Below are 16,489 nucleotides of genomic sequence, written 5' to 3'. Positions count from 1 at the left end.
CTATCACCGTCCATCCCAGCTCTGTCCCTGTCCCTGTTCCTATCCCTGTCCCTATCACCATCCATCCCAGCTCTGACTCTGTCCCTGTTCCTATCCCTGTTCCTATCCCTGTCCATCCCAGCTCTGTCCCTGTCCCTGTGTGTCCCGGTCCTGGCCCTGTCCCTGTGTGTCCCGGTCCTGTCCCTGTCCATCCCGGCCCTTGTCCCTGTCCACCTGGAAAGGCGTTACCGTTCCAAAACCACACACTCGTACCCACCACACCTGCAAAAACACAGCTCCGTCCCTGAGAAAAGAAACACCTTAAGAAAACCAGCAAGGGAGGGAAATGCAAGAAAGGTTAAAGTTTACATTTGCTACCCTGTTCTTTTGTTGGGAGCATGTATTATATTAAAAAAAAATAAAATACACCCAACTGTACATATTATAAGGCTATATTTTTATCTCGGGGTTCTGGTGACACGTACAAACCACTTGAGCTTTGCTTTCGTGGTTTATATTGCCACCAGAAACCCTTGATAAAAATACAGCTTTATATTGCACAGTTGGGTATAGTTTATTTTCTCCATATATCATATACTGTGTTTTATTTATAAACATACACAAAGACACTTGTACATGCAAAGCAGTTTTTTTATTGAAGTAATTCTGAGGTATCAATAACACTGTATTAACTAACGCATTGTAACACAATAATTTCTTGGCTAGCAATGGTCTTTCTAAAGAGACATCTTTGAAAATACGATAAAACACATAAAAAACCCAGTATTTCCATGTTACAATTTACGATTCCCATACTGAAAATTTCAGCTTCTGGTTGCTCGTACTTTCAGAGAACCCTGCTTAAACCTCAAAATTCAGCTCTAGCAGCTCTTGAGTCTTTTCTGCACAGAGGCCACGGGAAATAAAGCTTCACATAACAGAGAAATGCAAAAATCTAAAGGAAAAAAAAAATCAAATTATAAAAGGGAATGTGCCGCTGATAAAGATGCATCTCTGACGAGCTCTCAATATTGTGCCCAAGTTGCGCTAATCAAACCGCTTATTTAAAATTTACTTTTCATACAATTCGCCAGCAGCTTCTCTTCCGCTGCCTCTTGCGCCACTGACAAAGGCAAACAATTTTTTATTCCCATCTCTCGCAATCCAAAAAGAAAAGCCAGGAAACAAGCCATTCAATAGCCGCTTGCTTTTGAATGCATCTCCATGTGCTTCGTTAACTCCTGCTTGGGGAAAACACCGTTTCGGGCCCCAAAGAGGCGAGGGGAGTGGTGGGCAGGAGGCTGGCAGGGACCAGCGTGCCAGGCTGGGCAGGAGCGAGCGCAGGCGCAGGCTCGGGCTCGCCGGCCGCCCCTCGGCGAGCCAGCTCCTTCCTCAGGGGAAGGCTTGCACCTCACATTTGCCACGTCCCTCCCACTCCCTTATTCCTGCTTTAATGGACATTAAAAATAGAACAAAACAGGACCGGAGATGGGAACAAAATCCATGCACAACAGGCCTGGACCGCTGTAGTCATTCTGCTGTAAAATGTAAAAACAAGAAAGGGCAGGCGAGCTGCATCCCTCAGGACGCATCCTGCTTTTTTAATATAGTGGTGCCACCACACATTTCACTTCGGATGTTGCATTATATTTATATGTCACTCAAATATTTACCATTTTTCTGAATTCTGCTGGGTGCTCTGAGAGCTTGTTATAAGCCAAGTATCCGTGGCTGTATGTCTTGGCTGGTTAGCAGCCTTGGCTGAGCCGCATCAATATGCTAACTTCTCTTTCTGGAGCTTCTCGTGCGACAAAAGCCACTCTTTCATCAGGTTTCCTCCTCCGTAGTTGCCGGTCTGCCCGCTGCTGCAAATCACCCGGTGGCACGGTATTAGAATCGGGATCTGCAAAACACGCAAAAATAAGGAAGGGGGCAAAGGGTGAGGCCAAGGGGAGCGGTGGCTGGGGAAGATGCCCGTAAATCCACCGCTAAACCAGCCAGGGACAGGGATTGAAGGATCCACGGCAGGACCACCCCGGCGGAGTCCCGGCCGTGCCTGAGGAGGACAGGGAAGCTGCAGCACCGAGGACGCGTCCCTGGCTGAGCTGCTACGAAGCTGAAACAGTGCCGATCACGGGCACTGAAGACCAGCTCAGTGCTTAGGGAAAAATAAGCATTGGGAGAAATTTTAATCCATAAAAATGACGTAAAGTCTTAAAAGGGTAAAATCGATATATTAAATCCCACGTATAAAAACTTCTCTGCAAGAAGCAGATTTTCCTGCCCCGTGCCAGCCCCCCTCCAGCAGCCCAGGGTGAGTGAGGAAGCCTCGCAGACCCAGAACGCACATAAGGAGAGCACGGAGGTACAGGACGATTATTAATCATCATCCCAGGATTAAGAAAGGCTGTATTTCTGGAAAAAAAACAGACCACGGAGAATAGCGCTTCCAGGAATGGGCTTCCCGAGACCCTGCTCCCCCGGCAGATCCTCCGCTCGCTCTAGCACCTCTACGCGCACTGCTGAAAAATTCCATGGAAGAATAAGGCGCTATTTATTATTTAACAGCAAGTCAATCCAAAATGGGTTGTGAATTTTTAAAACCTACAACAGGAGAGATTTAATTCACACCTAACCAATTTAAGAACTTTTTTTTTTCCTCATGCCTTCTACTTTGTATCACTTACAGCCAAAAGTCACGGATTCTGAAAAATCAATGCAAGAAGTTACATAATAGACTGATAATGTAGAGAAAAACATAAATGTTAGGGGTTTTTAAAATTTTTTTATTACAGGTGATTCTCATAGTTGAAGTACACACCATAAAAAATGCGATATATCCTCTCTAACCGCGCCGTATGTGTTTTGGTAACCGCACAGTGATTCGATTGCAATGATATAGCTGTGAAAACAATAACTCACTAAAAAGTGCCGTTTTCACAAATTTGGATATTTTAAGTCAATAATTTATTTATATATAAACACGCCGGCAAATTACAAACTTTACGCTGCCTTATTTTAATCCCACTCAATAGTTATTTCAGTGCAGTTCAAGCTGTGCTCATATTTGAGCCTGGGACACACAGACCCCAAAGGAGCTGGACAGCCACTGGCCAGACCTTTGTAAATTGGTTTTTGGGGGGATTCTTTTGTTTTTGTCAGGTAATGTCAAGGACTGAAATTCCAAATCTCAGTCTCAGCCCACAGGCTATGACATTAAACGGGAATACACATAGGTGGTTGTTGTTAATCCAGTTTTAATAAAAACTGCTTTAATAGCTGCTTTCTTTGGAGTTGGCAACGCCACAAGTGAATTACGCATCCGCAACAACTCCAGTGAGTACCAGTAAAATCTTGACTCTGTCCCGCGCCATCCTGCGCTTGGTTTATGCTTCTTTAAAGAGGTTGGGTTTTAGCAAGTATTTTTCTGTTTGGAGATTTCTCCATCTTTACAATCCATGTGCAGGAGTTCCTGCGGGCAGATTTTCTTGAGTGACAAAGCCGTAACAAGTCATAATAACACACTGTAAAAAAAAAAAAAATCTCCAAGGTTAATCTGCAATTATTTAGAAACATATACAGTAAAGTGAGATATTTCAATGGTAAGGTGATAAATCTTGCTACGGACAGGGGCCAAAACCTTTCTGAGCCGGCGCAAAGACACTCAAGCCAGGGGTGTCCATGTACTGGGGATTTTTTTTAGGGAGGTAAGTTGACATCTTCTCTTGCTAAATTGTGTGAGATGATGGAAGGTGTGCCCAAGTGGGGGAAAAAAAAAAAAAGGACTTTATTCTGAGGTGGCGTGAGCTGGCACGCCGTGCGGGGTCTCGCATGTCCCTTGGTCAGTGCAGGGCCAGTTCACAAACGCAGGGATGCGCGGCTGAGTCGCTTACCACCAAGCAAGAAGAGCGGGGTATGAAATAAATGCAGCTTTTTCCACTCCTGAAATAAAGAATTTCATACCGTGTTCGTCCTAACATACGCAAGCACCCTCCACAGCATCGGATGTAAAAGAAAATGGGGTACAAAGGCTGCACCAGCACTGTAATTTAAAAATATTGAATATTGCTTCGGTTTGGCTTAATTGTGGTGACAACTTTCAGACTACTAAAATAATTAAACCTGCTAAAATTTATTAGGGCCCTAAGGACATTTTAGAGGGAGTACTACCCTAGTCTGGAGCTTTAATGCCTTGGCTACATTTAATGCAATTTTTATCAATAACCAAGCAGCTCGTATTATTACAGCTCTGCTGAAATCTTCACGCTGTGAAATCTAATTCATCTCATACACGAATCCATCACTTACACAGACCCTACCTCAAATGCTGTGAAACTTCCAAACCCAAAGATTTGTCTCCAACAAAAACAAGATGAAGGGGTCCTGGGATCAATAACGGAGTCCCTCTGATTCGGGTACCAGCTGAATATTTTCTCCAACTTTGCTTTTGTTCTTCTGGGTAGAGGCCCACAAGGGAAAGAGCTTGTTTTCACTCGCAGCCTCATCAATACCTAAATCCTGGTGAACAAGTGACACCGAGAAGCTGTAATCAATAGCTCCCTGTGCGTTTTTTCTTCTGGTCAAATGGTTCAGCAGTACTGACAGCCCTGACACTCAGAACATGATGCTAAATCTTTATCAACAGCCATCTGGGTGACTGGCAGAACAAGACTCGGGCGGTCATTAACGCTCCTGGCGATCTGTGAATAAACTAACTCCTCAATAACGCGTTTGTTTAGAAAAAAAAGGTGGGGGAAAAAACTCCCTGCACAAGGTATCGATTGCCTTTGAACTGCGTTTAGCAAATTCCGTTGGAGGATGGAGGGGAGCGGTGCTCGGCCACGGCACTCCGCTCGTTAGGAGTTTTCAATTTGAGGCAACGGAAACCTGACCGTCCCATTATACTGCTGATGGACTGGAGACCTCCAGAACCTGCCAAACTGTCAAACCCAGATCAGCCGGGCCGTAATGGAAACAGCTGAAATATCAAGTTATAACACACAACAAGAATCACACTTGGCAAAAAATCATCTTTCCGTGTGCTCATGTCCTATTGCTTTTTCTCCTCCTCTTCCCCGACAGAAACAAACACTGCGGAGTGACCCAGCACGGGTCTGGGGCTATCGCCAGCCACCGAAGGAGTTAATGCACAAGGAGTTTTATGCGTCTGCGACATTCCAAATCTGTACTTCACAGTCTTCTCATAAACACACAATGACTCCTTCCAATCTCCAATGTTTCAAACATTTTGGCTGAAGAATATCCTTGACTTAGTATTCAGCCTAAACAATAACACAATCGGAGCCCAACGTGTGCGGCTATGATTGCCGTTACCAGTCCGCTGAAGACGTCTTATTTAAGGCAGAGAACACTCATTTAGGATGGCCTTGGACTAATCAGCCCAACAGTCGCCATTTCCCATGAGTCTCTGTGATTTCTTTTTGATCCTCCTATACTAGTCTAATGAGATTTTTAATTGAACTTTATGGGTTCCCTTTGAGGACCACAGACCTTGCAATCAATCTGAACCGCAGTAAACTATTTGAAGTTTCTCTTGCGAAAGGTGAGCCATCCCCACCATGTCCTTGGCATAAATCGAGGCAAAGCCGTCGCATCCTTCAGCGGCTGCTGGCACCTCTTCCACCTTCTCATAAAGTTGAAGGTCATCGTAAGAATTATGTGAAGCAACCCACCTACACAGGGAAACCTGTGGAATGCATGCTACCAAAATTAAAGACCAGCCCCTGATTTGTAGAAGGGAGAAATGTTCTGGTATTTTGTGGAAAAAGGTGAGATAGGCAGTTTTATCAACGCATTGGAGTAACAAAGCAATGCCAGGCTCGGGCTTATTTCAAACGCTCGTTTTTACTGTTATGACTGCCCTTACTAAATCATGTTTATGATTTAGTCATCATGTTTGTAATTTAGCTCTTTAATCATCGGAAGCATCGCAAGGTGCAAACATATTATGATTTTGCTATTTTTGCATAGCTTCTGCAGCAACCATGAACAGGATTATGCACCTCCTATTCGCCATAAAAGCACTCACTAGTTTCAGCTTCCCTCCCGCAAACAAAAATCACCAATCTGCTGCTTAACAAAACATTGCATTTCTGCCACAATTTCGAAGCAATTCCTCCTCAAAACCAGTACTTAGATCCCGAAGTGTGGGCTGCAGGTGTAGCAGTTGTCATGTTGGCATTCCGCGCGGATACGTTACCGATGGCGCAGTCCGGATGACGTGTTCAGTTTAACGAAGCGTTTATTTAGAGTCAGCGCTCAACACCTCATCTGATAAACAGACTGCAAGTGTGTTGATACACGTACGGTGTTCACGGGGAGCCCACAACTCCACGCAGGTAGCACGCTGCCGCAGCAACTCACATAACGTCCGACGGGCTTAAGCTTCTACGCTCAGGGAAGTAGCACACCCTGATATTTTAAGATTTTCCTGTGAAACGGTTCACATAAGCAGCATGAAGCTCCGTTTTGTCAACACACTGCATTGCACTTGACAAAATACAAACTATTTTAATATGACGGAGTGCTTTCCAATAGAATAAGGTGCATGTTAAGATAAGGCACGGCGATGCAAACCTACAGGAAACAGTTCTCAAAGAATAACAATACGGTGTTGTGCAAAAGGATATGTAATTGCTATCGCCTAGAAATGTACCCAGCTTTGCCCTCAGGCTGCAGTGGAGCAGCAGCATCCCAAGTAGCAGGAACAGCAGGTTGCGGTGTGAAAATTCCTGCTTTCTCCCCTGTGAGGAAGGATGAAAATAGTTCTGAAAATATACAGCAAAGCTACTGCAATTTTTTTTTTTAAACGGGGTCCTATCTTATTATTGTTATTTCCCATCCCAGACCATGGCTGCAGTGTTTTCTCTCCCCAGTAGAAAATTTTTAAGCATATTATAGATAATAATGTACAGCTTTAGGGAAAAAGCTATATTAATATAACACCACCCCAATATTTCATAATAAAAAGTTGATATATAAAAAAAAAAAATCAGTGCTGTAATGAGAGCCCTGCCCATTCCAAAGCACATTTTTATCACTGTGCATCTCCTGTAGTTAATCTGTAATTTGGTGCATATTCTACAGGCAAACACACACATAGTCCTCTCGTACTTCAATGGGAGCACCTATTCACTACGTTTCTCGTATTTCCCATAAAAATCTTTACCTGGTCCTTCAGATCTATAAGCCAGGATATGCAGGCTGGCTATGCATAATATGCAGGTTGATTTTATGAATGAGGTGAAATATTAAGATAATATGCGGCATTGCAAAAACCCCTCACCTTTATTATTCCTATACGTAAAGCCACCAGCTCTTGTGAAAACAGATTTTCTAACCTACTTTGCAACTAAATGTTGCAGTCTCATATGAACCTTATTAGAGAAAACACTGAGAGGACTGAATGTGGAAACAACACAGGAGGTCAAAGATGACGGCAGGTATAACGCTGGAGAAAAGGGGAGGAATTTGGGTACAGAAAGACACGTGTTGCTCCGGGCAAGTGGTAATGAGGGAAAATATGTTGAAGAATGGCTAAAAAGCCTACAATGATATTACTAGAAATCAAAGGTTTTATTTTTTTTTTTAAAGGCAAGTAGCAAGAGAATGAATGTGTACAGACAGATAGCAGCATTCTCTTTACCAGCTCTGCCTTTCCCCTGCACAGGAACCAGTTGGTTGCAGGCTGCAGCACCAGTCCCACACCAGTCAGCGTGATTCAGGAGCATAAATACACCCAGAAATCTAAACCTGGACAACTAAAAGGGAAAGATAATTCCTGGGAAAGATAATTCCTGGGAATACAGAGGCCAAGTATTATAACAGACTGTTTTTCCAAAATCCACAGGGTTAACCTAGAGCGCTACTCCCTCCAGTTCGTTCAAATTCAGGCAACTCACCTACACCTAATGGAGAAATGTCACTTACAGCTGGTTTCAAGTGCAGGGGGAAAAAAAAAAAAACCATATTGCCAATTAGGGATTTGATTCAAATTGGATTTAAAATCCCTCCTCTTCCCATTTTCAGAAACATATCCATGACAGAGAGGACGGACCATTGTTAACCCAACCACAGTGACTCAAACCCTGTCAAAACGAGGTGCGTGTCCGGGGATAAAAAACTTCCCTTGCCCGAGAATACATTAGAAAGTTTGAGAACAACAAAATGTGTAGAGGTTGGTGAGTTAAAAGAAGTGTTTTGCTTTCAAATCCTACACCACAAATGGTTGGGAATAAATCACCCTAAACTGGGCTGTGCATTATTGCTGTGCATTAAAAACACTTACTGACCTTATTACTCATGGTAGACCAGTTTTCATAGCAGATAAATTTAATCTAATGACATTTAGCCCACAAAGCTCTCTAAATCCACCATCTTCCATCCACTTTACTGAAAAGTTGACGTGAACTTACAGGGTTGCTCCTCATCGCTCCTCCCACCGCTCTTGCCGCCCTGCTGTTGCCGGCGAGGTCCGCTAATTGCTTGTAGGAAACGGCCTCTCCAAACTTCACGTCCCTCAACAGGGTCCACAGCACTTGTCTGGTGAAGGAATCTGCAAAGAAGACGAAGCGCGCACTGTTCGTATGAATGGCTGAAAAAAACCAAGATGAAATATTCCAAAACCCAACGCAAAGCAGAGCCTCAATAGCAGCTTTCTAATTTAAATTTAAACAGCTCCGATGCACCGTCCTGTTATTGTAGCTATATTGCTACATTTAAATACATGATTATTAGAAAGAGCGCTTCAAGTAACCGATCACTATAAAAAAAGGATTTAAGGCTTTGATTTTCCTATATTTTTAATTTGCTTCAAGTACAATTATCCTGTTAACTCATACAATGTGGTTTTTCCATTAAATTGCCAGAGTATAAATTAGCATCGAGTCAAATTAAAAAGGGAAGAAATAACCGGCTCTACCTATTTTCCAAAGCCCTCGCATCTCCAGCTAATTTCCAACTTCAGCTGGGACACGCGGCAGAAGAAGCCCTAGAGCCAGCGGACTCGGTATTATCCTGGCTGACTGCATTTTATAGTCGAGACCCCCGAGCTACTGCTCAGCGCTGCAGACATTACAGAACGTAAGGACTAGCTGTGACCTTGAACGTACGGCACATCCTTAATGATACAGCGCTCTGAAAAAAAAAATATAATGTATCTTCCATTATTTTAATTTTAATTCGCCAGCAAATTGCTTCTAAGTGTTCCAATTGCTGAAATAATGAACAAGCAAATGCGTTAGGACCGGCTTGCTTCTGCATCGCGAGGTTTTACCTTCCCAGCCCAGGATTAGTTCACAAGAGGAAAACAGATAGCCGCGTCTGGGTTTTAGTTGGGTTGAACACCTATGGCTCTTCCAAGGCACTTGTAAAAGCTTTGAAGATCTAACTAGTGAATAGCTTAGTGAGAAGAGTGAGCTGGCGAAAAAAAAAAAAAAAAAAAAAAAAAAAGGAAGAGATCGCTTCCCCAAGCTGAGAGCTTCAGTCTCCTGCTTTGGCAGAGAAACAAACTGATTAAAAACATTTTCTTTATTTAGTTGTCAAAACAGACATTGATTACGTTACATAGGAACACGGCGAAATGTGATTTTGTTCTTAAAGGAAACTCATACGCCATTATGTGTGCGTTAAATAATAAAAATCACTTCTTAACTGAAGGGAATGATAATCACTTCATTGAAAAAATCTGTTTAGTCTTTATTATAACATTAAGCAAATTAAACATCAGCATAATCCAGGTGATACGAGAAAAGGGTCATCAAAGAAATTAACTTTGTTGTTCATTAATTTACATGGATTAGTAGAGGGCAAAGAGATAGCAAATCTGCTCTAGTTTTTTATGATATAATTTCAAACTGTACACCATTTGTGGCAGTAGGGTGACTTTGGGGTTAATCAGACTGATTTGTCCTTTTAATTGCTTTCTATTCAAAGAAAATTCATTAGATAATGTTCTCTTCAAAATTCATGAATCAATTTAACTGAAGAAACCACATTAACAGCTTTGGGTTCATTAGCACGAGCAGTTGTGTTACTAGCTGATTGCTGGGAGGCTTTCCTTAGGCAAACAGATTTTGTTTACTGTGATTTCTTCAGAAAGGTTTATTCCAAATCAAATTGTTACTTCTTATTTTTTTAACCTTCTTCTTAAGCCAGTGAGATTAGCGTTAACCTCGCCCGCTCAAGGGTCTCGGGGAATTATTGCCTGATGTCAACTTTTAAATCACTGAAACGCAGTGACTGCACGTTGCCGGGGCCCGAGTCCAAAAAATCCCCTTTTTTTTTCCCTCAGTTTTGGCAGGGAGACGGCGGACTGGGATGTGACTGACCCCTAACTTTCTGAAATCTGTAGGAACAAAGGGAGAAGCGGGCGCTGGAGCACTGAGCGGCCGCGGGAGGACAGGGCAGCTCCAGAGGCCCTCCCTCCCCCAAACAGCATCACGGTGCCAAGCGATGCCCAAATTATCGAGCACCTTTTAACAGGCTAAACGAGGGACAGAGATTATCCTCTCCTGACAAGCAGGGGCAGAGATTATCCTCCTTCCAGAGCCACTGCCCATTTTTCACAGGAGAATATATACTGCCTCTGCTCTCACATAAAACACTCGGAGTTACAGTTCAGAAGAATGAAATATTTAGCAATCATGCACATCATTTTATAAACGTATCTGAAAACTCAATTTCATCCTGTGGGGAGCAAATGCATTAATTAGTTTAAGCAGCTCTAAGAGACAGTGCCAAATACTGTTATTAAACTGTCTGCAAGTGCGAGTGCCTGTTAGCATGACCTGCCCAAATGAGATGGCTGAACTTTCACCAATTTTCAGCGTGTGCCAATATTTTATGCTGTTAAATATCATTAGAAAGCGCTGTAAAATACGCCCATAAAAATTAACACACACACCCCCACAAATTCTCTCGTTACACGAAAACACTCCACATCCTCGGCGAGCTGAGGATGGCTGCGTCATTCCAGAGTGGCAGATGCCGGCAGAGCCACGGTGGAACCCAACCACATGGTATGAACGGGAATATCGAAGATTTTCTCCTTCCTCTGCACCCACCTACGGCGCACACCATATATCATCCCTCCAGGTGCCAGGCTCTGGACTGCCCCCTTGCCAAGGGACACGTGTTACGGCCAGCATAGAGCAAGCCATGTTGCTAGATGCTATTTCTCATTGAAGCAGCCAATAATTTGTCAGATTTTTACATGAAAATTCACACTTCACCAATTCCCACTGGGAGCTGGAGCTGCACTGGGAAGATGGGGATGAAGGTGGGCTGAAGGATGGGGAAGGGAGAGACCTGCAACTGACTTGAGTTTCCAGGTCTCCCACAGCCCTGAGGACCCATTCCCACCTCCAGCTCTCCATGGCACCCAGCAACCACAAAGGCAGTTGGGACATTTAGATTATGGCAGGGGAGGTTTAGGTTGGATATCAGGAAACACTTCTTTACTGAAAGAGTGGTCAGGCACTGGAACAGGCTGCCCAGGGAAGCGGTGGAGTCACCATCCCTGGAGGTGTTCTAAGAACGTGTAGAGGTGGCACTTGAGGACATGGTTTAGTAGGCACGGTGGTGTTGGGTTGACGGTTGGACTTGATGATCTTGGAGGTCTCTTCCAACCTTAAAGATTCTGTGATTCTATGGGAGAGTTTCATAGAATCACAGAATGGTTCGGATTGGAAGGGACATTTAAAGGCCACCCAGTTCAACCTCCCTGCTTGTTTTTACACTTATCAGTTTTCACCATTACTACCATTGGTAAAATATTAAGCATAATACTTCAAACATACTCCAGTTGTCCACAAAACAGCAGCATGAGCTTCCACTTAATCCAGAAAACTTAACTTGCTCTTGGACCTTGGAAGAACAGACTCATAGTCAAACTGAAGAACTTTTACCGACAACAGGCAACATTAACGCAAGCAGGAGTGCTAATTTTTAGGAATTTGGAACCTCCTTCGCTATGAGGCAGGCAGTTAAAGCCGTACTCAGCATGTCCCTTAAACAGCCACCTGAAAGCGAACAGTCACTGCCACTCTACTCCAGGCTGAACTTGCAAGCAGTATCTGAAAGAGAGAAATGCTTGTCTGAGTCTCTGAACTCTTTAATTATACTTTGTTATGAGGCAGATCAAGAAATGCTTTTTATCCCCTCTACAATGGCTGCAAGTCCCTGACCGTTGATGCTCTACATTAAAAATTGCAATTATTAGTCACTACTAAAATATTACTGGGAATACAGATTAGACAGTATGGGGATACTGGACCTGTAACATAGTCCAAACATCTCACCGCAGCAGAGACAGAGGATTGCTGAAAATCAGGGGTGCTGCAACCCTCTTGCCAAACCATTGAGAAAAGACTACGAGCATTTATGGCTGCTGTCTGCATTTCAGAGACAGAATGTGCCTAACTGAGTAAAGTTAAACTTTGCCTTTACGATTGCTTAAATAGCTGAACCAAAGCAAAGAGCTTGGCCATTTCAGATGACCAGGCTTTATGAATGAAGATGCAAAAATAATCTAATTATTTTAAAGTAGCTCTTACTGACTTTATATAATCCACAGAATCACAGAATCATAGTCTCCATCATACATTTTATAGTAAAATGAAAGTGGCAAAAGTTCCAATAACATTGTATTTCATGTTAACAGGTAAATAATGGAGGGATTACACAAGTATGTACCTGAATTCCACCTCCAGTTAGTCCAAGACCTGCGAGAGCATCTCTGGGCCTGTTATTTTGGATATTCCTCAGTTAAGAACATGGCAATTCCATTGACAAGACACGGATCTAAAGGAAACCCCTTGCCTCCAAAGCATCAGCCTAAAAATGTTGAACATTTATGTCCAAAACTTGCTTGCAGAACAAAACTCACAGGCCCATCTGGTCTGCTATGGAGCACAGACATGCAATGCCCTGCACATTTACTGCTCCTAATGTTCATGGTCTGGGCCGGGGGTAGGGGTTTGCTAAGGTTCCTACTCTGTCTTCGCCTAGCCTGGACTCCAGCTGAGGTCTCTTCCCACCACTCCAAAACAAGCCAGTGTTTGTACACAGTAACTGCCACACTGATCCCTTCCCACCATCACTCTACAACGGCATTGTTCAGACTCGTGCAATGGTTTCCTATGCTCTGCCCTATTTATGATTGCGTGTAATTAGCTAAATTAATATTTATACCTGAAACGTATCACTTTCACAGCGGTCAGATCTGGCGCCATGGGACTGCTGGCCATGAGGACCTGGACCTCTGCTGATTCTCTGCCATGTAAAAGGGGGGTGCTCAATGCCACCTGCCACAGCGCAGAGCCACCGGACTGTCAGGGACAGCACTCCTGGACTACAGCCATATCACGCTTTTTAATGTTTTTATTTATTTACTTTATTGCTTCTCACCAGCATATCCCTACACCATGAATCATAACAATGAAGTTGTTTTTCTAGTGAACGCTTCTGTGGCACAACGAAAGGAGTGACACTCCTTGAAAACATGTTGTATTTTTCCCCAATAGAGAAAACATTCACTCTACACCTACATCTCCATTCCAGTACCTAAGGGGGGCTGGTAAGAAAGATGGGGAGAAACTCTTCAGCAGGGCCTGTTGTGATAGGACGAGGGGTCATGGTTTTAAAATAGAAGGAGGCAGAGTCAGACTAGATATAAAGAAGAAAATTTTTACACAGAAGGTGGTGAGGCACTGGCCCAGGTTGCCCAGAGAGGCGGTGGATGCCCCATCCCTGGAAACATTCCAGGCCAGGTTGGCCGGGGCTCTGAGCAACCTGATCTGGTTGGAGATGTCCCTGCTCCCGGCAGGGGGGTTGGACTGGGGGGGCTTTAAGGTCCCTTCCAACCCAAACCGTTCTGTCGTTCTATGATTCTACCTATCTGTAAATAAATTAAGGTCAACTGCAGTGCATTTTGACTACAGAACTACCAAGAAGATGCCATTAAGCATTCCAAAATTCAAAACCCCCAACCAGCCCGGAAAGTAGCACTGACAGCTGAAGTCGATGTCCCCTCCAATGCAGCGTCTTTGGTGAACATGAGTCCTGGCGGCAGACCCCGCAGTGCCCATGTCTGACCCAGTGCAAGCCCTCTGCCATAAAACATAAACACAACTATAATTTATAAAATCTGTACCACTGAAGTGAAAGACTTCAGTGCTTCCTTTTCATATCTATAACGTTGGGGTTGGCTCGCGGTAAGCGGCCGAGCTCAGCGCAAACCCAATTAACGGGAGCTGTTTCTGGTCTGTAGTTTAACACAGTTTTAAACGCGGCTCCCTTCAGACTGCCAAAGGGGTTGTGGGGCCAAACTCTGTCCTTGGAAGCAAGTAACTCTCCCTGGGCCTCACCCAGCAGCATTTCTGCAGGTTAAACTCCCTGGGAGTCAGTGGGTGTTTCACTCCAGCAGTAACTGATATTCTGACCCATTTTCTTTGCGCAGTAGCATTAAGAGCAGTTTGCTATGCACTTCAAGAGCAGAACGTAATTTTAGAGCTGGTGGAAATGAGGGGTTTGATGCTCAGCGCTGGCCCTTTACATCCCCCATCTGTGGCACATTGCAACTTCCCCAGATTCCCGCTTCCCAATTCAAACCCAAGCAAGGTTTTACGCAAACTAATGACTCCTTAAGCACTAGCAATTTCAAACTTCACCGGAGTTAAACATTCCCACCGGACTTTGAATGCCAGGACACCCCTGACCAGGCCGGGGCTGGGTTTTGGAGCCCATGGCCTGGTGAGATGGAGGGAATCACACTCGAGAGCTTGCTCCTGGGCCCCGGCACAGCCCAGGCCGCTGCGCAGCGTCCCTGCCAGGTGCTCCGCACAGCCGTTTGCCGCGGCGGTACGGTTAAACGGAGGGGCCACCTGATTATTCTCTGAGCTTCATCCTCACGCTTTGGATGAAGAAACAGAAAATAAAGTCTCTTCCCAGCCAACAAAATGTGGCAGGCAAGTCTTGCATTGCAAAAGGGCTGGAGGCAAGCATAAAAACTATTTTTTTTTCTGACACCAATGTTGATTCCTGATCCCATTTTCCTGCATTCAGATTTCCCTACCACACCTGTACTCGCAGACCTGGAGAGCCGCCTCCTCCTCATCTCCCAGCGTCTCCTTTTTTCTCTGCCACTTGCAGTTGTGCCCAACGATGCCCAATCAGACCATAAACAGAAGAGTCTTTATTGAGCTACTGTTACCGACCCATAACGACCTGCTCGATGGGCAGCGGAGGGGATGTGCAGGGTCCACCCCTCTCATGTGGGATCTCTGTGCATCTCAGCCTCCTGTAACTCCCCAAGGGTGGAAAATCCTGAGTTCCCTCTTGAACTTTACTCTCCTGTTTTGATCAACCAACTTGTGTCACTGTGAATTATTGACTCAGGAAGTTCAGAGGAACAAGAACCCTCCCTGCACATGTAAACGACGCCCGGCCTCCTCACCACAGCGGCCTGGTGTGCTGGATCCCAGCGCTCACCCTTGCAGCTTGGGATGGCAGCCTCATCCCTCCTGAAATTAAAGATGTAGAACTCCCTCCATTAGGAAGCTAATCAACCAATGGCAATGTTGGGTGAAAAAGACTGCAAAAAAGTTTACTAAGTGCTTTCTACAGGAGTTTATCATCATCTAAACAATTTCACATAATGGTTTTCACCATAGCGACACCCCACACCATTGCCTTCTCCATCCACATCTCCTGCACGAAAGCTGCCTGATCCCACCGCTGCTGCCGGAGGTCCAACAATTTCAAATTATTCACGCTCACAAATATTCTAATCAACGTCCAAGCTATAAAAAAGCCTCCAGCTTCCGTTTTCCACGTTTCAGCCACTGAGCAGATTTACGTAAACGGGTACCGTGAAGAGTTAAGGCTGCATCTGCTCATTTAAGGCACCCAGAAAGCCCAGTCAGGCTCGGCATTACTTCCCTCTCATGAATATAAATGCTCTGACAATCTCGGTCTCGTTCTCGGCGCACGGGAACACAATCTCATACCTCATCTCGCCGGGACGTATTGCAGTATTAGCCTCCAGAAATGAGTACTTTGTCTGGCGGAGGTGCGGGCGAGCGATGGGCTCTCCCCAGGTAAGGCTCAGCGAGGCAGAGCAGGCAGAAAAACGACCCCCGGCAGCGACATTTACAGTTCACGTTTCGCTCAAGTCAATTATTTTAACATCACGTTTAGTTTCAAGAGAAGTGGGGGGAGAAGCTTTTAAAAGTTCAGTAATTGAGTACGAAAAATGATTTCTATCGTGTTCCTAGACCAGAAATGCCTGAAAACATACATATTCAAAACGCACCAACTTCTGCCTAAATAACTGTTATTCTGCTTATACCACAGTAACCAAAGGAATCTTTTTGAACAGTTCATAATCGACTGGTGAACTGTTTAACACCCGAGAAAAAGACTGAAGTATTTTATAACCTGATGTAATTAAACTAATTATGATGGAAGAGAAACAACTGCTTTGTTTGAC

General features: G+C 44.3%; 1 protein-coding gene across 4 annotated transcripts in view; it reads right to left on the bottom strand.

Annotated features, from left to right (window-relative positions):
• Positions 1-609: 609 nt before the first annotated feature.
• MGMT (O-6-methylguanine-DNA methyltransferase) overlaps positions 610-16,489 on the bottom strand; it is a 156,555-nt gene continuing 140,675 nt past the window's right edge. For all 4 annotated transcript variants that reach the window (XM_086752660.1, XM_086752658.1, XM_086752657.1 and 1 more), the window contains exons 5-6: positions 8,415-8,554; positions 610-1,882 (exon numbers count right to left, since the gene is read on the bottom strand). In XM_086752660.1, coding sequence (XP_086608786.1) covers positions 1,751-1,882; positions 8,415-8,554 — 272 coding nt within the window. In that variant the 3' untranslated portion in view covers positions 610-1,750. The remainder of the gene's footprint in view (positions 1,883-8,414; positions 8,555-16,489) is intronic.

The sequence above is a fragment of the Chlamydotis macqueenii genome, chromosome 7 (assembly GCF_036417535.1).
Source record: "Chlamydotis macqueenii isolate bChlMac1 chromosome 7, bChlMac1.mat, whole genome shotgun sequence".
Taxonomy (NCBI): Eukaryota; Metazoa; Chordata; class Aves; order Otidiformes; family Otididae; genus Chlamydotis; species Chlamydotis macqueenii.
The sequence above is the reverse complement of the archived record's forward strand: the minus strand, read 5'-3'. Positions and strand labels throughout refer to the sequence as shown.